Source organism: Scyliorhinus torazame, chromosome 9, assembly GCF_047496885.1.
Source record: "Scyliorhinus torazame isolate Kashiwa2021f chromosome 9, sScyTor2.1, whole genome shotgun sequence".
NCBI classification, from domain to species: domain Eukaryota; kingdom Metazoa; phylum Chordata; class Chondrichthyes; order Carcharhiniformes; family Scyliorhinidae; genus Scyliorhinus; species Scyliorhinus torazame.
The window spans coordinates 134,320,825-134,346,372 of NC_092715.1; the positions used below are offsets into that span (position 1 = coordinate 134,320,825).

At 48.6% G+C, this 25,548-nt stretch overlaps 1 protein-coding gene across 1 annotated transcript in view; it reads left to right on the forward strand.

Annotated features, from left to right (window-relative positions):
* LOC140429483 (uncharacterized) overlaps positions 1-25,548 on the forward strand; it is a 313,043-nt gene that overhangs the window by 222,084 nt on the left and 65,411 nt on the right. The window contains exons 11-12 of the mRNA XM_072516535.1: positions 6,989-7,165; positions 11,462-11,641. Of these exons, the coding sequence (XP_072372636.1) occupies positions 6,989-7,165; positions 11,462-11,641 (357 nt within the window). The remainder of the gene's footprint in view (positions 1-6,988; positions 7,166-11,461; positions 11,642-25,548) is intronic.

Sequence of the window (25,548 nt, forward strand, 5' to 3'; positions counted from 1 at the left end):
TGGCAGCCATGGGAATTTGAATTTAATTAATAAACCTGGAATAAAATGCTAATCTCATAAAAAATGGTCATGATTGACATAGGCTGGAATTCTCCGACTGTTTTCTGGTCACGCCGGCCGCTCATTCCCGCCTACAGGTTTCCTGCCAGAGTGGGATGGCTTCAATGGGAAATTCCATTGACAGCAGCGGGAGCAAAGAACCCTACCACTAATGAATGGCGCGCCTCCACCCACCACCCAGAAATGGGCAGCTGAGATGCCAGAGAATCCTGCCCATAAAAATCCCATCTGGTTCATTAATGCCTTTCAGGGAAGGAAAGCTGCATCCTTACCCCAGTCTAGTCTACATCTGACTCCAGACCACAGCAAAGTGATTGACTCTCAACTGCCATCTGAATTTCCCCAGCAAATGACTAATGCTGCGATTTAAACATCATGTTGTGCCCAGCATGGATCTGGGCGCGCAGGTTAAATAGCCATCTAACAGGCCTGCTCCCGGTCTATTAGTTGCCGTTGCAACATCAATGTTTTTTTCTTCTTTCCCTTGTATTCCCTTCCTCAGCACCCTTGTATTCCTTTGTACTTGTTTCCCCTGTATTCTGGGTCTTTCCCCCCTCTCCTCTCCTCCCTTCCCCCTTCTTCTTTTCCCCTGTCTACCTCGGTACCCCCTCCTGCCCCCAATATCCTGTGTCCTCTCCCCGCCCATTTAGTTGCTGGTCATGAATAGGTCTTCAAAGAGGCTGGTGAATTGCCTCCAGATGTTGTGGAAGCCTTCTTCTGATCCCCTGATCGCAAATTTTATTTTCTCCAAGTTGAGGAATTCCGCCTGGTCGGACAACCAGTCCATGGCCTTGGGTGATGCTGCTGACCTCCAACTGAGCAGGAGTCTCCAGCGGGCAATAAGGGAGGCAAAGGCAAGGGCGATGGCTCCTCCCCCATAAAGAGTTCTGGCTGTCCCGACACCCCGAAGACCGCCACCAACAGGCATAGCTCCATCCTCACAGGTGCCCTATATGCCCGGCAGCTGACTATATCAACTTTGAGCTGGACCAAGCCCATCAAGATGCCCATGAGGCAGGATTCTCCACCGTTGCTGGGGTGCCCCAGGCCCAGGAGATAATTGAAGGCCGGCATGTCGCCTTGTATACACCGGTGTATCAGGAAGTATCCTTCATTAGAAGGAAGGGGATCCACTCCCTGAATGTTCAAATTGTGTACGAACACCACTTCACAATCATGCACCTGTGTGTATGTGCTTCCCAAGGATCGTGCATAACAGTTTCATCCTGGGAGACTTGGAGATCCCCAGCCTCTTCGAGGACCACCCAGGATGATGGGTTGGCTTTTGGGGGATAAGGGGGATCCGGTGAGGTCCTGGCTGATGGCACCGGTGCAGAGGCCTGAGACCAGTTTAATGATGCCCATGCTGCCACCCGTGCTGTTACTGAGCAATGCATTGGATTGCTGAAAATATAGCTCCGATGCCTGGACCGCTCTGGTGGTACACTGCAGTACAGCCCCCCAGAGGCTTTGTGGTGGTCTACTGTGCCTCCACAACATTGCACAGCAGCGGGGCGAGATGATGGAGGAGGAGAAGGAGGGACACGCATCCTTGTCTGAGGAGGAGGAGCTGGACCAAGAAGGGATGGAGGATGAGCCCAGGGATTACCCGTGGGAGCAGCTGGAGGGTGGAGGACAGGCGGCTATCCAGCATGCCCAGAGGGTGAGGGAGGTCATCATCCTCACCCGCTTCTCATAGGACGAGGTGTACTCCATCAGCTCACCTCCTCACCCCCTTTCCCCCCAAACTCCTCCCTATTCATTTCCTCCCCTCACTGAACACCCATCCCCATCACCATCCTTCTCAGCCATTCCCCACCCTCCCACACTACCTCCCTGGCTACCCTGTCCCACCCTCCAAGGGTTTGTGTAACATCATTCCAGGGTGATGGGCCTGTGTTGGCACTGTCAGCAGGTCAACAAGACAGGAGGGTGATGACAACTCACTGTGAGGGAAGCTCTGGTGCTCCTCGGTTTATGCCAAGGACTGACTCCTGCTAACAGCACGCTCATACCCACCCTCTGAATAGGGTCTGCATCAGGGACTCTTGATCTTGGGCTACAGTGCCCGGGAGAACAGGGGTGGTTGGAACGGTGGGCAACGGGGAGTAGCGGTGCAAGCAGACCTGCTGTGGGGAATGAAGTGGCAGAGACATCACATGTATCAGGTATTACATGATTTAATGGTGAACATTTGATATTTATAATGTCCCTAACTACAGATAGTTCCCCCTCCAAGTGCCCCCCCCCCACTCCCACAGTGCCCACTCTGTGATCCTCAGTCTTAATCTTTCATGCTCTACTGCTATGTCTAGTTGTGTGCCCAGGATGCACATCCGAGGTGGGGACAGCCTGCTGCTTTCCATGCCCTGTGGCCTTTGATGCCCTTTGCCAGCCCTGACGGCTCCCCATTGTTTGTACCATGGTGTTGATACCCTCAGCGATGATCCACAGTGACTGAACCATGCTCTGCAGTGCTCTGCCAATATCCACCTGCGTCTGGGATACGTCCCTCAGCGACTCGGACATGATGTCGAGGCCCTCAATCATGGCCGTCACAGACTGAGCCATGCTCTTGATTGAACCACCACTCAGGACACTGATGTCGTGCTCCAGGCTTTCCACTGCAGTCACCACCTTCGCCTCGGTGCCACACATTCCCAGCAGCACCTCCTACACCTGTAGCCTTTGTGACTCCCGCAATCGGCTATGCACTCGTCGGAGTGATGCTGACATCCCCTCCTGAGTCTCATTGCCGTGACCTAGCATCTGAATCAGCTCCAGGATAAACTTGCCCAGATGCTCGGCATCTGACTGAGACTCAACTGAGTCCTGGAATCTAGCAGACCTCTGACTAATGACTTCCTTGGATGTTCCTGCCTCCACCTACTGTGCATCAGCAACTACGTGGTGCTCACCAGATTGTGGCCCAGAAGTCTGTCCACTAATGTCGCCCACCGACGTGTGTGTGTCTCTGAGCTGGTGGAAGGTGGGGGTGACAGCTGTGACGGCTCGATGGTGGTCTCCTCAAACCTCTCCTCTGAGGTGCTCTCATTGGGTGGCAGGGGGGATGGGGACCCCAGATAGCCAAGCCCCATCAAGTGGAGATCCTACGAGAGAATGGACATGTGGTCAGTGGGAGGGAAAGACTAGGGTGGCAGGTAGGATTGAGTCCAGGCAGCACGGTGGCACAGTGGTTAGCACTGCTGCCTCACGGCACCAAGGTCCCAGGTTCGATCCCGGCTCTGGGACACTGCCCGTGTGGAGTTTGCACATTCTCCCCATGTTTGCGTGGGTTTCGCCCCCACAACCCAAAGATGTGCAGGATAGGTGGATTGGTCACGCTAAATTGCCCCTTAATTGGAAAAAATTAATTGGGTACTCTAAATTCATAAAAAGAAAAGAAAAAAAAAGGATAGAGCCGCAAGGGTAAGTTACCACCTCTCTCCTGCATCAGTGTATCTTTAAGGAATCACACTGACCTGTGTTGTATTACTATTTAATTAAACATAAAGTACCTCCTCCCGCTGTGTCTGCTCCTTGTGCTCACTGAGACCCCCCCCCCCCCAACCCCCTCCCAGGAGGACTGATGCCAGGAGGGAAGTGGTAACTTACCCTTGCAGTTCTGTGGAGGTTAATGGTCTTCTTCCTGCAATGTACGGTGCTCCTCCTGGTCATGCTGCCGGAACTGATGGCCGCTGCCACTGCCTCCCAAGCGGAATTGCCGGCCCTGCTGCTGGCCCTCTGACCCCCCCGGGGGAACAGGATGTCCTGTCTCGCATCCATGGCATTGTGAAGCCTGGTCAGGTCGACATCGCCAAAGCAGGGAGCAGGTCTGCATTGGCGGCATGCTTGTGTGCTGGCTGGCAGTGAGTTGTGAGGGAGCATTTAAAGAAGCTCCCCTTGTTAGGTTAGAGGTGTCGAGGCACAAACTTCTTCCGTTAAATCGTGCCCTTATTTGAGTAAACTGCTGCAACACAAAGTGAAATGCAGTTTAGGAAGGCAACTCACCACTGTCTTCTCAGGGGCAATTAGGGATGAGCAATAAATGCTGGCCTTGCCAGAAATAGCCACATCCCATCAACAAAGTTTCAAAACAATTGAGAAATTCCAGAAGCTAAAAAATTCTCAATTGGCAAAAAACTTTAGCCATAATAAATATGTATTAAGATAATATGCGAAATATCCTGGAAATAATGAGGTAAGTAGGTTATGAATGAGTTTCTTAGACATTAGCCCTGCTCTGCTGTTGCTTTACCTAAGCCAATATGTTTGTTCATGTTGCTTAGCCCTCATTGCAGTCAAAGGACATTATCAATTTGCTGCATTTACAAAATGATTTATGCCGCGGCCACTTTGTTCATTCTTTCCTGTGATATGGGCATTGCTGGCAAGTTCAGCATTTGTTGCCCTTCCCTAATTGCCTTTGAAACATGTAGCTTACCACAATATTAACCTGAGTAACTCGGTATTGGCATAGTTATGGCTTTCATAAGACACTCATATTACTGTCAGCCTTGGAGGCCAACAAAGGGACCATAAAAACTATAAAATCTGACCCCAGTAGTCAGGAACCTGGGGCGAAATTCTCCCCAAACGGCGCGATGTCCGCCGACTGGCGCCCAAAACGGCGCCAATCAGGCGGGCATCGCGCCGCCCCAAAGGTGCGGAATGCTCCGCATCTTTGGGGGCCGAGCCCCAACATTGAGGGGCTAGGCTGGCACCGGAGGGATTTCCGCCCCGCCAGCTGGCGGAAACGGCTTTTGTTGCCCCGCCAGCTGGCGCGGAAATGACATGTCGGGGCGGCGCATGCGCGGGAGCGTCAGCGGCTGCTGACAGTTTCCCGTGCATGCGCAGTGGGGAGAGTCTCTTCCGCCTCCGCCATGGTGGAGACCGTTGCGGAGGCAGAAGGGAAAGAGTGCCCCCACGGCACAAGCCCGCCCGCGGAACGGTGGGCCCCGATCGCGGGCCAGGCCACCGTGGGGGCACCCCCCCCCCGGGGTCAGATCGCCCCACGCCCCCCCCCCCCCCAGGACCCCGGAGCCCGCCCACGCCGCCTGGCTCCGCCGGTAAATAGGTACTCTAATTTACGCCGGCGGGACAGGCAATTTATCGGCGGGACTTCGGCCCATTCGGGCCGGAGAATCGAGCGGGGGGGCCCGCCAACCGGCGCGGCGCGATTTGCCGCCCCCGCCGAATATCCGGTACCAGAGACTTCAGCAACCGGCGGGGGCGGGATTCACGGCGGCCAACGGCCATTCTCTGACCCGCTGGGGGGTCGGGGAATGACGCCCCAGTTCTCAGAAGGTGTTTTCTAATTCTCTGTTTTGGCAGTCTTTTCTTGCGAATCATTTCATTTAAGGTCCTACTGATGACTAAAAAAACATACTTTCAGGGCTCCAACTTCTCTCTACACATCAGGAAGATGGAAACATTATAGTGGCCTATCAACTGGGGCGGCACGGTGGCGCAATGGTCAGCACTGCTGCCTCAGGGCGCCAAGGATCCGTGTTCGATCCCGGCCCCAGGTCACTGTCTTTGTGGAGTTTGCACATTCTCCCCGTGTCTGCGTGGGTCTCACCCCCACAACCCAAAGATGTGCAGGGTAGGTGGATTGGCCGTGCTAAATTGCCCCTTAATTGAAAAAAAAAGAATTGGGCACTTTAAATTTTAAAAAGAAAAGAAATAATGGCCTACCAACTAGACATTCCCCCTTTATGCATCATCGTGGCTGGCCAGAGGGAGGAACAGACATTCCTGCCATACATAGCTAATGTGTATTCAAATCCTATAACGTTACCACCTCCTGGTTTGACAGGCCATGTAGATAACTTTCTCATCTTTTCCACGGGGTTTCACTGGGTATAATACTGATGTAATTGGTGAAACCTTTGGGACAGAGGGTGAAATTTAATCCAGCGATGGAGGATTCAGAAGTTGGCAGGATTCCTGGGCAAGTTGAGAGGACCGGCCAACTGGGATCACATGGTGGCCGGCTAATTAGGGAAACTGACAAGAAGGACCCATCCAATTATGTGGCAGAGAAAGGCTCTTTTGTTGCTGCTGCCTCTTCAATAATAGTGCCTCTGGTTCTTGCAGACATCTTCCTCAGCACTGACCCTCCACCGCTCATGCATCCAAAAACTATTGGGTTTGTGATTACCATGGGTCTGATTTTAGCCCTTTCACCGGCCGCTGCTCCTGGATTTGAAGTGCCAATGTATTCCCCTCAGTCTGTATCATTAGCCCAACCTTTCCAATCCATGCGTCTCAACTGCACCACCGGGCCTTTCCACTCCAATGTATGCCCCTCACCCTGCAACTTTTTGAGCACCTTCCTGCCTCCTGTGGAAGGCAGCTGCAAAATGGCTGGCCTTGCACTTCAATGGAATACTTTGCTTCAACACAACTAACTTACATTCAGGATTCCAAAACACCCACTCCTGTGCAATTCTAGGGCCCCTTCTGGCATCATTCCCATTCATGCAAGTTACATTAAGCTCCACCCATAGCTGTTGCTCTCATCATCCTGTCATTTTCATATATGCACTGCATCTTCAATTAACAACCAATTCTGCCGAATTCAATGTGAAATGAAATGAAATGAAAATCACTTATTGTCACGAGTAGGCTTCAATGAAGTTACTGTGAAACGCCCCTAGTCACCACATTCCGGCGCCTGTTCGGGGAGGCTGATACGGGAATTGAACCGTGCTGCTGGCCTGCCTTGGTCTGCTTTAAAAGCCAGCGATTTAGCCCAGTGTGCTAAACCATGTGTATCTTAGGATGGATGTAACTCTGATACATTTCTTACAGCCCAAATTCTGATCGTCAGACAAGAGTGACACTGCATCTACTCCAGAACCATCTCAGAATTTTGTGCCCAATGTTCTGAATTTGACTACAATTTTGTCATTATTTTGCATAGAACCTGGACGCAATCAGTCAAGCAAATACATCACAGCACAGAAAAAGCGAGACTTTGCTAGATGAAGCCCATATTCCTGATTCCACTCTCCTTTTCACAAGAGCAGATGCAACTCATAATACCAGAGTTTTAGTGAGAGGTGTCAACAATAAGATAATTTCCAAACAGAACTACAAGGTAAGAGTTACACATTTCAATGGTAGGCTATGAGCGAAGAATGATTCTGAACAATTTGAGCAAATTAAAACTAGATGCAGTATTTAACTATTGCACTGTCATAGGCTTTAATACAAATTATCGAGTTTTATTTTTTCTGTGTAATATTGTTTTGAAATAAACAGGCAAAGAGCTATGTTAAAACAGCAGACAAGAATTTGTGCAATCCCATGAGTGGGTTAAACACAGTAAAGGATACTAAACACACACGTACCAGATACAATTTGCAAATTTATAATTCTAACAAAAGAAGGGATGCTTGCAACGGCATAATATTTGAAGGTAGTTTTAGACCTTTTCAGTGCCCTCCAGATGAGCTCCTATTTAGCGACACAGTGAGATATGGCCAGGATTCAGTTCCTGTGGTCACTGACCACGCCCCTCTCTCCAACACAACTGCCCTGTTATTGTTAAATCCTGGAAGATGTTGGATGTCTTAGTATTAGCAAAAGATCTGGATGGAAGCAAAGATTCTTTTTTGAAGTAACCTTTATTTACATAATTAACTGCAGAGGATTACAAAGCACTGGGACAGAGCCACTGCTAGCCTCTCAGATTCTCCTCATAATTAAAAAAAAAAAATCTTTATTGTCACAAGTAGACTTACATTAACACTGCAATGAAGTTACTGTGAAAAGCCCCTAGTCGCCACATTCCGGCGCCTGTTCGAGTACACAGAGGGAGAATTCAGAATGTCCAAATTACCTAACAGCACGTCTTTTGGGACTTGTGGGAGGAAACCGGAGCAACCGGAGGAAACCCACACAGGCTAGGGGAGAACGTGCAGACTCTGTGTCGACAGTGACCCAAGCCGGGAATCGAACCGGGAACTCTGGCACTGTGAAGCAACAGTGCTAATCACTTTGCTACCATGCCGCCCATAATTTTCTCTTGTGTGAAATTATTATTACATTGCTCCTCATGCACATTCTTGTTAGAGTCGTGTTGGAGTTAACGCTTTACGAGATGGGTACAATTTTACCAAAATTGCACAGATAAGAAAAGCTGTATGAAACTTGCCGGCGTCACAGACTGCTGTTCCCGCCTGATTTAACAGCACACTGTGCAGCTGGAGGGGCGGAACCTAAACACGCTGGCAAAGCAAGGTTTCTCAGGCATGATCTCAAAATTAAAATTAAAGCCCCCCACATCCCCTCACGGAGATTAGGGACCTACACTGCACCCCCCACACCCCCAGGCATCGGGGCAACCACCATGCCTCATAGGCTTTGTGGTTCTCCACATCCCCCACCCCCCTTCGCAGGCATGAGGGCTCTCCCCTCTCCCCCATTTCTCATTGCCATTATGGCATTTGCGCCCATAGCTAACAGGGCCTCTAGATTGCCGCCTACATCTTCCCCCAATTCTTTACCTCTAAATGCTATGTACACATCCTCCTACGCTCTCCACAAAGTCTCTGTTATTGCAGGGATAAATCTTTGTTGTGGTTCCACCAAACTCCCCGAATGCATACTAAGTTTTTATTGAGGTTGGTGTCCTGTTCACTCCAAATTCATTCCCTGAGGAACATCATTTTGTGTTTCCACCATTATTGGTTCTGTAGTCGCAGTTTCCTCCTGAGGATCAGGGCATCCAGCCCATCCAGCTAATGGTGTCTTGTTCATCAAAATCAGGGCATTCCTATTTCTTTGTATGATACTGGTTTCTGTCTGGATAAGATGTGATTTTGGCTGTTGCAATTCTGCCTTACATTCTCTCTGCTGGTCCCTAATCCACACCATCTCTCCCCTTTTGAGTGTGGGCAGATCATGAGCCTTGTGATGTTGGTTGAAAGTGCAGACTTGGCCTGCTCTATAATCTTCTTCCTTCTATCGGGCACAGTTGTGGTCCTCGACAGTGATGCTTGATGTTAATGTGTGAGGAAGGAAATGGAGTTGGGTTCTTAACCTGCAGCCCATCAAAAGCTTTCTTGAAGCAAAGCCATTCTGCAATGCTGTAGATTGGTAGCTAAGCAAGTCTAATGCAAAATCTTAATTTTTTCTGAGGAGGCCTTGAATGAAACGTAGCCCTCTCTCAGCCTCTCGGTTGGCCTGAGCGTATGTTGGCAAACTCATGACGTGGGCAAATCCACATGATGCACTTGTTGGAAAATTGTGGCCCAATGTCAGAGATGACAATATCTGGAATGTTTTGTGTGGACAATATCCTCTTCAAAGAGGCTATAATTGCTTCTGATGTGAGCTCATCGAGCTTTTGCAGCTCAATCCAATGGGAATAATAGTCCACAATAATGGATTTGAATAGGCCCATGTCAAGGCGTCCGATGGCCTGGATGGAGAAAGAGAGGACAGAAGCGGTTCTTTCTGCTCATAACTGTTAATTGACCAGGTGATGCAGTTGGAGACCATGGCTGGGATTTTCTGGCTCTGCTGTGGCGGGACCCTATGTAGAGGATGCAGCAGGCCAGTCAAACATTCGGTGGGGCTGAAAGACCTTGGTGATGGGCGGGGCCTGAAAATCCCTGTCTATGTCTTTGAGAGAGCATGAGATACCTGGCCACCATACAGATTGTTGCACCCTGGCCCGACAGTTGGTAATACCAAGATGTGCATGTTGAATCTTCTGGAGGACCTCCAGGCTGAGAGCTCGTGGGACGACCAACTGCTGATCATAGACCTAGAGGCCTTCAATGATTCTGATGTGGTGATGTTCAAAATACTGCCTTAGCACGGGGTTCCTCATCTCGCATTTGAACCCCCACAGGTTCTTCCAGCATCCTGGCAAATATTGAGTGGTTAATTTGGTGAAGGACTCGACTCCATCAACACCATTTTTATCTCCTTGTTCTGTGTAATTGGTGGGTATATGCGACAGAATGTCAACATTAGTCTGGGATTTTCCCTGCACATATTATGTAATATTATCATATCACATTAGCCTCAATCTGAATCTCTAGATTCTGGGTGGCGTCTTTGTGATTAGTAAAGTTAACAGCGGTTTGTGATCAGTTTCTATCTTGAACTGTACGCTTAAAAGGAGGGTGGAATTTTCTATTCCACTGGCAAGTGGGAAAAGTAGATTTCCAGGTCAGATTGTTTGTTTTCACCGCAGTATGTATGCATAAATGAGCAGCACGATACATATCTCGTGCTGGGCAGTCGGAGATTCACCTGCCATGCCGCTACCTCACCAGCTCATATTTTCAGGCGCCATATTTAAACAGCACTACAGGTAGGAGGTGTGTCAGCAGGTCACCTCTGGCTAATCCACCCAAGGCTCTCTTGAAATGTCCAGCCATACCAAGTCCCTTTTTCTATTGATGGATCGTTGTGGCAACTGCCAGGAAGCTCTTAAAGCCACATGTGTGCGGTCGATGGCATTCTGCATCTGTGGGAAGCAGGAGATCGCCAAATCCCACTGCTCGGGCAGCCTGGCTGGCTTTATCCAGGGATAACTGGATGTAATTCTGTGCCTTACTCAACAGGGCAGCAGTAACATTTGGATGCATTTATGAATGGAGAATTGTGATATTCCGCAAAGGTCCCCAATTAAGTCCTGGGAAAAGCCACTTGTTGAGTGCAATGGTCACCTTTAGAGCCGCGAGAAATGTCTGACAGGGTTTCTTCCAAAACACCGAGAACAATTCTGTCTCTTATTAAATCACCTTTTAATGTTCCATACTCACAACCATCAGCAATTTTGCCGGGGGTTCGCTGACGTGATGTCAGAGGCACTTAGGGTGCAGGTTCCGAGTCCAGAATTGGCAGTGTTTGGAATATCTGGAGGCCCGGGAGTCCAGTGGGTGAGAGAGGCCGATGTTCTGGCCTTTGCCTCTCTGGTTGCCCGGAGACTGATTCTGTTGGGGTGGAGGGACTCAGATCATCATGGACAACCACAATACCAAACTGCGTATCTGCCCACCTCTGAACTCTGACCCATTTAAATAGCACAGCCCATGTAATCCCAATTTAATCCCCTTAATCTTTACATTTATTAGAGATTTGTTAATTCTATATCATAACCATTTGTTCTGTACTCCGTCCAGGATACATTTTCTCTACCTTTCAGTGTTTTAATTTAATTTACGTAGTGCATGTTCATCGTACGCAGCACAGGGACTGCAGAGCTTCAAGAAGGGCAAGTTGCGATGGGCAATAAAAATGATGCCCACGCCCTATGAAAGAATTTTTTAAAGTAGTAAATTTCAATGGTTGATTCATCAATATCACCTTAAGTTCTGCTCCTATTTTTTCTGGACATGTTGATTAGTGTATTGGGTTCTTGCTTGTGTTACAGAATGCAGTTCAAACCATGAAACAATATATTGACTTGCAAAAGGCGAGATTCTCCCAGTTGATAAAACAGTACTCTCAACACGTCACATTAAAAGAGGCAGAGAAAAAGCTCAAGCACCAAGTTGTTATATCAAAGTCCATCTCAGAAGTTTTCAAAAGAATGGAAGAACTGTACATAAAGGTACTTCATCATTACTAATTTAACATGAACTGCCATCACCTGTTACAATTCTCTTCATACTAAAAGTCTTGCCTATGATGTGAGCTACCTATCCACAAACTTTACTTCTGGTTGTCACAATTTTGAGTCACACTTCTATTATCAATGTATATAAAAGATACTGTATATGTAAACCTGGCAGTGCAACGGTGTCCAGTTGCCATGGTGGCACTGCCAAGAGTCAAAACCCGAGGGGGACCATGCCATGAAAGGAGAGTGGGGGTGGGGGGAGTGGGGGGAGATTGTGCAGGGCAGGTGAGAAGAGCCTCTAGGAGGTTGGGGGGTGGTGACAGATGGCGGTCTTCGAAGTAGAGGCCTGTAAGGGGTGTGTGGGGGGGCCTGAAGAGGGGGTCCCCAGGGACCCCATAGTAGGGTGCCCTCACTTGGGGGGAGGGGTAATGCCGATGTGTTTGGTGGGTGACATTGCCATTGAGTGGGGTGTGTGGGGGACCTACAAGCTCACTGAACGATAGGGGCATCCTTTCAAAATGGTGTCCCCTTCTCTGAGTTCTGCTCTCAGTGATGAAAAAACATGTGGACTAAACGGGTAGGAAACTCACCAGAGCCCAAAAAAGTGATAAGTGTCATTAGATAACGGTGGGGAACCTGCTGGCAGAGCCGACTGGAAACTCCCAGCAAAACCCGCCACAAATTAGACTTGGGCGGGATTTACCGGTTGTCCACGCTGATGGGCCGCCCCGCCGCCAAAAATATATGCGGTGGAGTGGTCGGTAAATCCTGCCTTTAGAAACCTTTCCATTAAATCGCGCCAATAGGCAGAGAATAAGTTACCGTCAAATGTCTGAGGCACAGTGCCAGAGAAGACTCAGATTCTCTAGTGAGATCTCTCTCTGTGATGCTGACGTGGGTAGTCACCCAGTTCTAGTTGCCCTAAAGGTGACTTGCACTGAATTTCTTTACCAAGGATCCTTTCAGGCTTCTTGTGTGAACCTCAGTGGCATTATCAGCCTGCTGCTCCGCATTGCATGAAGATCTTTACAAATGCAACTTTCCAAAGGGAAGCTCAGTGCATCGTATTTTAAATGGACAGCCACAGTCAACTTGAACGAGCCAGAGGCTTTGCGACTATCGCAGGCTTCCCCAGGGTTCAAGGAGAAATTGATTGCATTCACGTCATCAGAAAACGTCCAGCAGACCAGCCCTGTACATTCATGAACAAGAAGGTGTATCACTCCTTAAATTTCTAGTTGGTATGTAACCACAGTCGAAGAACTATGCAGATTTGCGCTAGGTACCCAGGCAGCAGCCATGACTCCTACATTCTCCAGAATTCCCAGGTGTCTGACACATCTAAAAATGTGCAGGTTAGGTGGATTGGCCATGCTAAAATTGCCCGTCAGTGTCCAGGGATGTGCAGTTAGGCGGAGTTGCAGGAATAGGGTGGGGAAGTGGACCTAGGTAGGTGCTCTTTGAGAGGATTGGTGCAGACTTGATGGGCCGAAGGGCCTGCTTCTGAACTGTAGGAATTCAATATTTAATGGACTTGATGCACTGGATGGTTGGCCTCTGGATGACAAGGGTTACCCTTTGAAGAGATGGCACAGGATGCCTGTCAGAGTCCCTAGAATAGACACAGAGAGGAGCTAAAACGAGTCACGGCATCACCACAGCCATTAGCGAGCAGACAGTTGGGCTGTTACTGATGAAGTTCCAATGACTGGGTAGATCAGGAGCACTATAGTACTTGCCATCCAGAGTCAAACTGATAGTCATTATGTAATAATAATAATAATAATAATTGCTTATTGTCACAAGTAGGCTTCAATGAGGTTACTTTGAAAAGCCCCTGTGTGCTGTGCTCCTCATAACCTCACCATTCAGAAAGGGGAGACACAAGACAGTGATCATTCCTCTGATGGTGAGGTTAGTGAGGAAGTGAGGGAACAGCCCGATGGAGCAGTCAAGGGCCTGCATGGGAGCCCATGGATGGCCGTAACACACGGGAGGTTTAAATAAAGTAGAGGTCCCAGAAGGTTAGATATTCTTGCCCTCTGAAATGCATGTATGCCTGTGTCTCAATATCATTCCATCTGCACTGTGAGTTTACATTTAATCTCTCGACACCTTAAGCACTGTTGCAACTTGACCAACTTTCACGATTGACAATTCATGAGTCCTTTCTCCATACATTTCCGGAAGCGCTTACAAATAAATCACACCTCTACATGAGGGATAATACACAGGTTTAATTACAAATGGTCAATGGTTTATCTAATGAAGAGAGAGCACACCCATGTGACCCATTTTGTGACAACTGTGGAATTTTCTTAATTATTTTCTATGTGCTGCGACATCGTGTTCCCTCCTCACTTGCTGCTACCCTGACAACAGGCTGTTGATTTGATTGCCCCTTTTGCAGCGGAGGGCTTGCATGCCCTGCCAAGTTAGAAGACTCCTGTTGAGTGGCAGGAGAACCTTCTGTCAACCTGGCTATCAAAGTGGATGGTACCAATGGCAGAAAAAAGGCCATCCCCATCAGAGAAGCCCTGAGAGGTGCTTCACATCTTCTGCCGTGAAGACTGATTGGTCCCTCCTGCCTTCCTATGAGGTCGCAGGAGATGGTTCAGTGTAAAGTACCCTGTCGCCCTGGCTCTAGGCCCCTGAGCTCAGAGCCAGGACAATGGTGTGCATCCCATAATTATTTCTACAATCTTGTGGATTTACCCCTTTAAAACAGTCGCCCGTTTGTCCAGTCTGTCCATGGAGGACACTTGGTACTCTGAAGTGTGGGTGATTGCAGTGCACATGTTCTCGATGGACATCTCCACAGTTTGGACAGAAAAACATAACCCCTCTGGTATATTCACCTAATCTCCCAACCTAATGCTGGACATCCAGCATCTGCCGCTTTACTCTCAGTCTCTGGATCACCTCCTGCCCTTCTTTCACTGCTTGAGCCCTGTTCCACCACATTCTCCCACAGCATTTGTGAATGTGAAGTGACCACACCAGATTGTGCTTACAATCGTCATGTCACATTAATTCCTGTCAAGATACCAGTATCTTATCTGGTGCTTGATACAGGGTGGACGTGACATTGCACTCTCCGAGGCTTTCATTTCCTCCATGGATGTTAGTGTGGGTCCCTCAAGGTTAGCGGAGTCAGCAGACAATGGTTCATCTGCGTAGGACACGTAGAAGAAAGGGCATTCATTGGCCTTTCACAGTCTTCATGGGGTGTGCAAGGGCACAAGATTCAATGCCATTGGCACTGTTTGGATTTGATATATGACACCCTGCAACCATTAAACCACTTTTCAGAAAGTTACACGGTTTCTACCAGGAAGCTACCTACCTAGCCTTTTAACGCTTACACCAGCCATATACAATCACATAACCATGCCAGGCCTCACTCACACTCCCTCTAGTCCTATCCCCTTCTGTGTCTCAGGTCTGGATAAAGCTCCTGGAATATCACCAGCCTCAGAGCTTCCCCAAATTTTGGCTCTGTCAATTTAGTGGCTCCATTCTGTGGATGACAACAACCTGATCACAACAACACCTCCACAGAAACAGTGGGCCACAAGCAGTGCCATTGCTGCATATGATGTGGAGATGCTGGAGTTGGACTGGGGTGAGCACAGTAAGAAGTCTTACAACACCAGGTTAAAGTCCAACAGGTTTATTTCGAATCACTAGCTTTCGGAGCACTGCTCCTACCTCAGGTGAATGAAGAGGTGGGTTCCAGAAACATATATATAGACAAAGTCAATGATGCAAGACGATACTTTGAATGCAAGTCTTTGCAGGTAATTAAGTCTTTACCGGTCCAGATGGAGCAACTGGAGCAAGGGATAATCACAGGTTAAAGAGGTGTGAATTGTTTCAAGCCAGGACAGTTGGTAAGATTTTGCAAGCCCAAGCCAGATGGCGGGGGGTGAATGTAATGCGACATGAATCCAAGGTCCCGGTTGAGGCCGTACTCATGTGTGCGGAACTTGGCTATAAGTTTCTGCTCGGCGATACTGCGTTGTCGCGCATCCTGAAGGCCACCTTGGAGAATGCTTACCCAAAGATCAGAGGCTGAATGCTCTTGACTGCTGAAGTGTTCCCCGACTGGAAGGGAACATTCTTGCCTGACGATTGTCGCGCGATGTCCGTTTATCCGTTGTCGCAGCGTCTGCATGGTCTCGCCAATGTACCATGCTTCGGGACATCCTTTCCTGCAGCGTATGAGGTAGACAACGTTGGCCGTGTCGCACGAGTATGTACCATGTATCTGGTGGGTGGTGTTCTCACGTGTAATGGTGGTACCCATGTCAATGATCTGGCACGTCTTGCAGAGATTGCCATGGCAGGGTTGAGTGGTGTCGTGGTCACTGTTCTGAAGGCTGGGTAGTTTGCTGCAAACAATGGTTTGTTTGAGGTTGTGCAGTTGTTTGAAGACAAGTAGTGGGGGTGTGGGGATGACCTTGGCAAGATGTCTTTATCGATGACGTGTTGAAGACTGTGAGGAAGATGACGTAGTTTCTCCGCTCCGGGAAAGTACTGGACGACGAAGGGTATTCTGTTGGTTGTGTCCCGTGCTTGTCTTCTGAGGAGGTTGGTGCGTTTTTTTTCTGTGGTGCATTGGAACTGTCAATCGATGAGTCGAGCGCCATATCCTGTTCGTACGAGGGCATCTTTCAGCGTCTGTAGATGTCTGTTACTCTCCTCCTCATCTGAGCAGATCCTGTGTATACGGAGCGCTTGTCCATAGGGGATGGCTTCTTTAATGTGTTTCGGTTGGAAGCTGGGGAAGTGGAGCATCATGAGGTTATCCGTGGGTTTGCGGCAAAGCTAGGGTGCTGAGATGACCGTCCTTGATGGAGATGAATATGTCCAAGTATGTAACCAATTCTGGACAGTAGTCCATGGTGAGTCTGATGGTGGGATGGAACATATTTATGTCATTGTGTAGTCGTTTCAGTGATTTTTCGGCGTTGCTCCAAAGGAAAAAAATGTCATTGATATATCTGGTGTCTAACGTCGGTTGAAGGTCCTGTGTGGTGAGGAGGTCTTGTCCAAACTAGTGCATGAAGAAGTTGACATATTGAGGTTCGAATTTGGTCCCCATGGCAGTTCCATGTGCATGGATGAAGAGCTTGTTGTCAAAGGTGAAGACGTTGTGATCCAGAATGAAGCAGATGAGTTGCAGAATTGGGTCTGGAGATTGGCAGTTGTCGGTGTTGAGTACTGAGGCTGTTGCAGCAATGCTGTCGTCATGGGGGATGCTGGTGTAGAGTGCCGAGACGTCAATTGTGACGAGGAATGTTCCTGGTTCAACAGGTTCATGGGTGCTGAGTTTCTGTAAGAAGTCAATCGTATCGCGACAGAAGCTGGGCGTTCCTTGTACGATGGGTTTCAAGATGCCCTCGATGTAGCCAGAGAGGTTCTCACACAGTGTCCCATTGCCTGATACGACAGGATAGCCTGGTGTGTTAGCCTTGTGTATTTTCGGGAGATTTTTCCAGTTTTGAGGACCAGACCAACATTACTGACCTCTGCAGCCACCTCTGTTCAGGCAGGTCAGGTGATTGAAGGGTGTCTCCTCTTCCCACCCGCTGACATTGGGATTACATGCCTGGTGAACACAGCCTGGAGGAGGGTTCGGAGAGAGTCATTGTTGAAAAGTGGGGCAGTTTGGCATATTCTTCCCTCCCTCTCCCTTCATTCCTTTCGGCCATCTATGGAAGAAAACAAATCAGCTGCTCAGCATTCAGACCGTAACATGATGCGGATGATCAGAATTAATGCCTTGTATGTTCCCTGCCAAAGATGTTTAATTCTAATCCCCTGCAGAACTTTAAAAACCGCCCCCGCCGGTTGCCGAATTCTCCACCACCGGATATTCGGCGGGGGCGGGAATCGCGCCGCGCCGGTTGGCCCGGATGGGCCGAAGTCCCGCCGCTAAAATGCCTGTCCCGCCGGCGTAGATTAAACCACCTACCTTACCGGCGGGACAAGGCGGCGCGGGCGGGCTCCGGGGTCCTGGGGGGGGGCGCGGGGCGATCTGGCCCCGGGGGGTGCCCCCACGGTGGCATGGCGGTGATCGGGGCCCACCGATCCGCGGGCGGGCCTGTGCCGTGGGGGCACTCTTTCCCTTCCGCCTTCGCCACGGTCTCCACCATGGCGGAGGCGGAAGAGACTCCCTCCACTGCGCATGTGCGGGAATGCCGTCAGCGGCCGCTGACGCTCCCGCGCATGCGCCGCCCGGAGATGTAATTTCCGCGCCAGCTGGCGGAGCTTCAAAGGCCTTTTCCGCCAGCTGGCGGGCGGAAATTCGTCCGGCGCGGGCCTAGCCCCTTGAGGTTGGGGCTCGGCCCCCAAAGATGCGGAGCATTCCGCACCTTTGGGGCGGCGTGATGCCCCACTGATTTGCGCCATTTTGGGCGCCAGTCGGTGGACATCGCGCCGATACCGGAGAATTTCGCCCAATGCCTGAGACTTGCTGACATGTAGAAATTACAGGGTGACCTAATGCTGTCCTGTGCCAAGTGCTCCTTTAAATTAGTGGCCATGATTTATTCCGGATCACAGTTTACAAATTCGGCCACGGAACATCATGCCCTTTATGTCCAATTGGGCAGGGGATTTATAATCCAGCGATGTTGTGGGCAGGAAATCCACCCTGCAGCCATGAATTGGACAATTACCATTTTATACGGAGTGCTACAATGGTGGGGGCAGGAATCGACAATCCACCCACTGCCAGGTGTGAGTCCAACCCACCAGAACGCATATGAAGTTACAAACTTACATCCTATAGCAAAACTATGATACTTCCCCATTGTATCCTAACCCAACTGTTCTGTGGTGTCCTCAATCTGCGACACAATTCCATTACCTCCTACCCTGTTTCAGGTTCATTCCCTCTGGTTTCAATCATCATTTTTGTTATAAACCTACGGACCCAACATGGCCACCTGCACTATTCATTCCACCCTTACCTGATCCAGGTCACCCTTAAAATAGTCTGTCCACTGGCCTTCATTGGGAACTTCTTTTGGAATACAGGGGTAGGTTTGTTTTATGGCTTCCTGATGATTTTAAGGAAGACCCCGTGATTTACAATTTAAGTCATTTAAACTTCACCATGGTCGTGGAAGAGAACCTCATGAATCCTATCACTGGCAAGGTCAGGTACCATCCTTTACATTGCAGGTTGTCATGGGAGTGTACCTTTAAGAAATGGGTGTTTATCGAATAGCTGCAGTCATAGAATCATAGAATTTACAGTGCAGAAGGAGGCCATTCGGCCCATCGAGTCTGCACCGGCTCTTGGAAAGAGCACCCTACCCAAGTCCACACCTCCACCTTATCCCCATAATCCAGTAACCCCATCCAACACTAAGGGCAATTTTTGGACAATAAGGACAATTTAGCAGGGCCAATCCACCCAACCTGCACATCTTTGGACTGTGGGAGGAAACCAGAGCACCCGGAGGAAACGCACGCACACACGAGGATAACGTGCAGACTCCGCACAGGCAGCGACCCAAGCCGGGAATCGAACCTGGGACCCTGGAGCTGTGAAGCAATTGTGCTAACCACTATGCTACTGTGGTTACTGACTAAAAATCTGTCTATCTCAGCTTTGAATGTACTTAATGATCCAACCTCTACAACTCTCTGCAGTAAAGAATTCCACAGATTCTCTACCCTCTGAGAGAAGAATTTTCTCCTCATCTATGTCTTAAATGGATGACCCCTTACTCTAATATATATGCCCTCTGGTCCTGGACTCTCCCACAAGAGGAAGTATCCTCTCAGCATCCTCAGGCTCCCGGAGAATCCTATATGTCTCAATAAGGTCGCCTTTCATTCTTCTAAACTCCAGTGAGTACAGGCCCAACCTACTCAACATCTCCTCAGAAGAAAATCCATCCATACACGGGATCAACCTGATGAACCTTCTCTGGACTGCCTCCAATGCCAATATATCTTTCCTTAGATAAGGGGACTAAAACCATTCACATTATTCCCGTGTGGTCTAACTAGTGCCTTGTATAGTTTTAGTAGGACTTCCCTATTTTTATACTCCATTCCCTTTGAAATAATGGCCAACATTCCATTTGCCTTCTCAATTAGCTGCTGAACTCACATGTTAGCTTTTTGTGACTTATGCATGAAGGCCCCAAATCCCTCTGTGCTGCAATATTTGCAGTCTTTCTCCATTTAAATAATATTCAGCTCCTTTATTCTTCCTACCAAAGTACATAACTTCACATTTTCCTCCACTGTATTCCATTTGCCAAGCTTTTGCCAACTCACCTAATCTGTCTGTAGACTCATTGTGTCATCCTCACCAATTTTTTTGTGTCATCTGCAAACTTGGCAATAGTGCATTCTCTCTCCTTGTCCATGTCCTGAATGTATATTGTAAATAATTGTGACCTCAGCATGGATCCCTGTGGTACTCCACTAGTTACAGTTTGCCATCCTGAAAATGTCCCTCTTATCCCAACTCTCTGGGCTGGATTCCCCGTCCCACTACGCCACATTTCTGTTTCATCCCGCCGGCTTCATTTCACCAGCTGGTCAATGGGGTTTCCCATTGTGAGGCAGCCCCATGCCGTGGGAAACCCCTGGTCTGCCAGCAAAACGGAGCATCCCGAAGGCGGAGAATCCAGCCCTCTGTCTTTTATCAGTTAGCCAATCTTTTTTCCATGCTAATATACTACTCCCAACACCATAGGTTCTTATCTTATTAAATAATCTTTTGTGTGGCTATCGAAAGCTTTTTGGAAATCCAAGTATATTACATCTACTGGTTTCCCTTTATCTATCCTGCTCATTACTGTCTCAAAGAATTGTAATTCATTTTTCAGGAATGGATTTTCCCTTCACGAAGCCATGTTGACTCTGCTTGATTATGTTATGCATTTCTAAACACTCTGCTATTACATCCTTTATAATGGACTCTAACATTTTCCAAATGAGAGACGTTGAGCTACCGGCATATAGTTACTATAATAATAATAATAAAGGTCTCACACAGACAGTTTTCCAATACTCTGGAACTTACCCAGAATTTAAGGATTTTTGGAAGATTACTAACAGTGCTTCCACCATCTCCGTAGCTACTTCCTTTAATATCTTGGAGTACAACCCATCAGGTCCAGGGCACTTATCGGCCTTTAGCCCCATTAGTTTTCCGAGTACTTTTTCCTCCGTGATTGTTATTGTATTCATTTCCTCCCCACCTCTGCTCCTTGATTATTTCATATTTTTGGAATGTTACTGGAATAATTAATCGAATTATTCAATGTTATTGAATGATAACCCATTCCTTCTTCACCCTTGACCATTCCCACTCTCCTACTCTGGTAGTCTAAGTGCCTGGCACATATAGGGTTAATGTGGGACTGAGTACAGTACCATTCCACCAGTGATATAAGAGAGCACATGATCTACACCTAGGGGTCAGTGTTGGACAGAGCTGTGTGCAACTAGAAACTGCTCCTAGTTTTTACTCTTTACTGTATATTTGTAAATACTTCTAAGAGTCAATAGACTTAAAAGCACGCATGACTACAAATTCTTCTTCAGGCGTACAAAACTGTAACCAGCATCTTACAACATTGTGGAATCTATGGTAAACTCAAGACCTTACAGAAAACGCAGAGAAAAACTAAAGTGCGAGAAGACTGAGAGAAAAATTTTGCAAAGCTGTGTGACCTGAAAAGAAACTCCAGAAACAGAGGCACAGAGGAAAAGTCACCAGGAAAAAGTTCCAAAGAAATGCTTGAAGACAGAAATCTAAAATTCCTTCTGGCAGCATAAGACTCCATTGAGATAATGGGGTGTGCTAAATCTTTCAAAACTCCAGGCTACAGCAAGTCATGTGAAAGTTGATTCAGGCAGCCATTGTTGAAATTTGCGATCAAGCTGAGCGCAATCACCATTGTAATGGAGCCCTACTAAACATGAAAAAGTGCGGGAAATCCCTTTGTCTCCAAGTGAACGGCAATGCTACCTTGAAATTCAAAAGCTCTCATCGCGGAATCTACACTTTTGAAAATTTAACTGTGGGTCAGAATTCCACATTTCCAAATCAATTCAGACTAATCCAAGCCCCAGATAAAGCATATAATCGGGAACTTAGAGGAAAAACTTACAACAAAAAGTCAGAAGTAGGTTAACACACTGCTTTACTCAGTAGGCCCAATTATGGCCGACATTATTGCAAAACAAATAATCAATGAATCATCTGCTGAATTTGAAGAAGTACTAACATCTTTCAACATTTATCTAATCAATCCAAGAATCAATAAAATACTCAAAAAAGCTCCATTTAACAAGCGAGTCCAACTGCCAGGGAACCTGTCGATTCATTAATCAGTGATCCATACGGGGTGGCAGAAGGTTGCGAATATGGAGACTTAATTTGAATTTAAATCACCAGAGTCAAAATAACAAAGAACAAAGAACAAAGAAATGTACAGCACAGGAACAGGCCCTTCGGCCCTCCAAGCCCGTGCCGACCATGCTGCCCGACTAAACTACAATCTTCTACACTTCCTGGGTCCGTATCCTTCTATTCCCATCCTATTCATATATTTGTCAAGATGCCCCTTAAATGTCCCTATCGTCCCTGCTTCCACTACCTCCTCCGGTAGCGAGTTCCAGGCACCCACTACCCTCTGCGTAAAAAATTTGCCTCGTACATCTACTCTAAACCTTGCCCCTCTCACCTTAAACCTATGCCCCCTAGTAATTGACCCCTCTACCCTGGGGAAAAGCCTCTGACTATCCACTCTGTCTATGCCCCTCATAATTTTGTATACCTCTATCAGGTCTCCCCTCAACCTCCTTCGTTCCAGTGAGAACAAACCGAGTTTATTCAACCGCTCCTCATAGCTAATGCCCTCCATACCAGGCAACATTCTGGTAAATCTCTTCTGCACCCTCTCTAAAGCCTCCACATCCTTCTGGTAGTGTGGCGACCAGAATTGAACACTATACTCCAAGTGTGGCCTAACTAAGGTTCTATACAGCTGCAACATGACTTGCCAATTCTTATACTCAATGCCCCGGCCAATGAAGGCAAGCATGCCGTATGCCTTCTTGACTACCTTCTCCACCTGTGTTGCCCCTTTCAATGACCTGTGGACCTGTACTCCTAGATAGTGGCGGGAGTAGTGGATGATGCATTCTCTGATCTCATGCAAGCAAAGGAAGATCTAACCCTGAAAAAGGCAATCCATGAGCAGCACAGAACGATTTTAAGGGGAGAAAATAAACTGTGGTGCAGAAACCATCCCACAGTTCAGCTAATTAGGCAACAAAGACACTCCAGTCCATGGAAAGCAATAATCAAACAGGACAGCAGAACGACCAAGGCAACGCTGTGGAGCAAAGCGCCCCCACAGGCAAGATCAGTACAACAAGATTGAACACAACCACAAACCACAAATGCACAGAAAAGCATCCATGAGGTCAAGACTGCAAAACTGGAAGACACACAGCCATGCTTCCTGGGTGACATCAAATACGTTGCTTTCTCTTGTGGAATTCAGACATTTAAGTCAAGAACAAATTTTTAAATACACTCAGAAACCAGCACAACAGTCCTGCCAGACAAATAACTGTGACTAAAAGACTTTTGGCTTCAAGCAACAGACCCGGAGGAATCCAACTTCGAGTCATAGGCATGATTCTGGAACCACATATGTATGGTGTCAAACCAAATCTTCAAGCCTGTGCGAGTAATCCATAACCAGATTTTCTCTCTCTTAAGCAGCGATGCCTATGTAGCGCTAGCTCGCCTCAAAGTAGCAGATGTTAATCATACGTAACTGCAGCTTCCCGACTACTCATACAAAAAAGAATATCCTGACTGTGATATCAGCACTGACAGACTTCTCGCTTTGCGGAGCAGGTTTCTCCATTCTCATTACAGGTGCCGGAAAACTTTCATGATCAGAACCGGCAACCACCCAGGAGGTTACCATGACTCCTCCAGTGGAGGATGTAAAAGAGTGTGACCAGCAGTCTGATGAGCCTCAACCTCCAGCTCTGATGACAGTCTTGCAGGTCAACACCGCAGCCAGCAAACATTCGCTGCAACTCCCAGTCAGCATGCCAAGGCCTCAGAAGATGCTGAGACCAGATAGCCACCACCCATTGCCAACAGCACAATGCAGGGATAAGCGTACCACTAAACGTAATTCTGATCACAGGAAGGCATATCCTCCACCGCAGAGGACAATGCCACAACCCATATGACAATGGAAGAAGCAAACTAAATGACAAGGAGATGAGCACAATGTCCATCCACCCCACAAGAAACAAGTTAGGGTAGCAACTAGTACAACAGCTGAACCAACCAACTGCAGGTCAACATAAAAGAATGGAAGAAAAGGATGAACAGCCTCCAAACATACAAGAAGAACCAGAAGTGACAGAGGCTACCACTCTACTGACAACAGTGTGAATGAGATATGGAAGGATTATAAGGCCTCCCCACCGCCTGAACTATTGAATTCAAGGACCTGAATGGGGAAATGGGTAATGATAATGTAGTAACGACAATGTAAATATGTGATGTTAATAGCAATGTAAGAAATAAGATAAACTATGATAACTTAGACCATAAGATATAGGAGCAGAATTAGGCCATTCGGCCCATCGAATCTGCTCTGCCATTCGATCATGGCTGGTATGTTTCTCATCCCCTTTCTCCTGCCTTCTCCCCAAAACCCTGATCCCCTTTTTAATCAAGACCTATCTATCTCTGTCTTAAAGAGACTCAATCACTTGGCCTCCACAGCTACTGCGGCAATGAGTTCCACAGATTCACCACCCTCTGGCTGAAGGAATTCTCCCTCATCTTCGTTTTAAAGGATGGTCCCTTGAGTCTGAGGCTGTGCCCTTGGGTTCTAATCTCTCCTACTGGTGGAAACATCTTCACCACTATCTAGGCCTCTCAGTATTCTGTAAGTTTCAATGAGATCTCCCCTTCATGCTTCTTAACTCCATCGAGTACAGACCCAGAGTTCTCAAACGCTCCTCATATGGCAAGCTCTTCATTCCAAGGATTATTTTTGTGAACCGCCTCTGGACCCCCTGCAAAACCACCACATCCTTCCTTAGATACGGGGCCCAAAACTGCTCACAATATTCCAAATGTTGTCTGACCAGAGACTTATATAGACTTAGCAGTACATACCTGGGGCGAAATTCTCCGGTATCGGCGCGATGTCTGCCGACTGGCGCCCAAAGCGGCGCAAATCAGTCGGGCATCGCGCCGCCCCAACCATAAGGGGCTCCGCATCTTTGGGGGCCAAGCCCCAACCTTAAGGGGCTAGGCCGGCGTCGGACGAATTTCCACCCCGCCAGCTGGCGGAAAAGGCCTTTGGTGCCCCGCCAGCTGGCGCGGAAATGACATCTCCGGGCGGCGCATGCGCGGGAGCATTAGCGGCCGTTGACGGCATTCCCATGCATGCGCAGTGGAGGGAGTCTCTTCCGCCTCCGCCATGGTGGAGACCGCGGCGAAGGCAGAAGGGAAAGAGTGCCGCCACGGCACAGGCCCGCCCGCGGATCGGTGGGCCCCGATCGCAAGCCAGGCCACCGTGGGGGCACCCCCCGGGGCCAGATTGCCCCGCGCCCCCCCCCCCCCCCCCCCAGGACCCCGGAGCCTGCCCGCGCCGCCGATAAGGTAGGTGGTTTAATCTACGCCGGCGGGACAGGCATTTTAACGGCGGGACTTCGGCCCATCCGGGCCGGAGAATCGCGGGGGGGGGGCCGCCAACCGGCGCAGCGCGTTCCCGCCCCCGCCGAATATCCGGTGCCGGAGAATTCGGCAACCGGCGGGGGCAGGATTCACGCCAGCCCCCGGCGATTCTCCGACCCGGCGGAGGTTC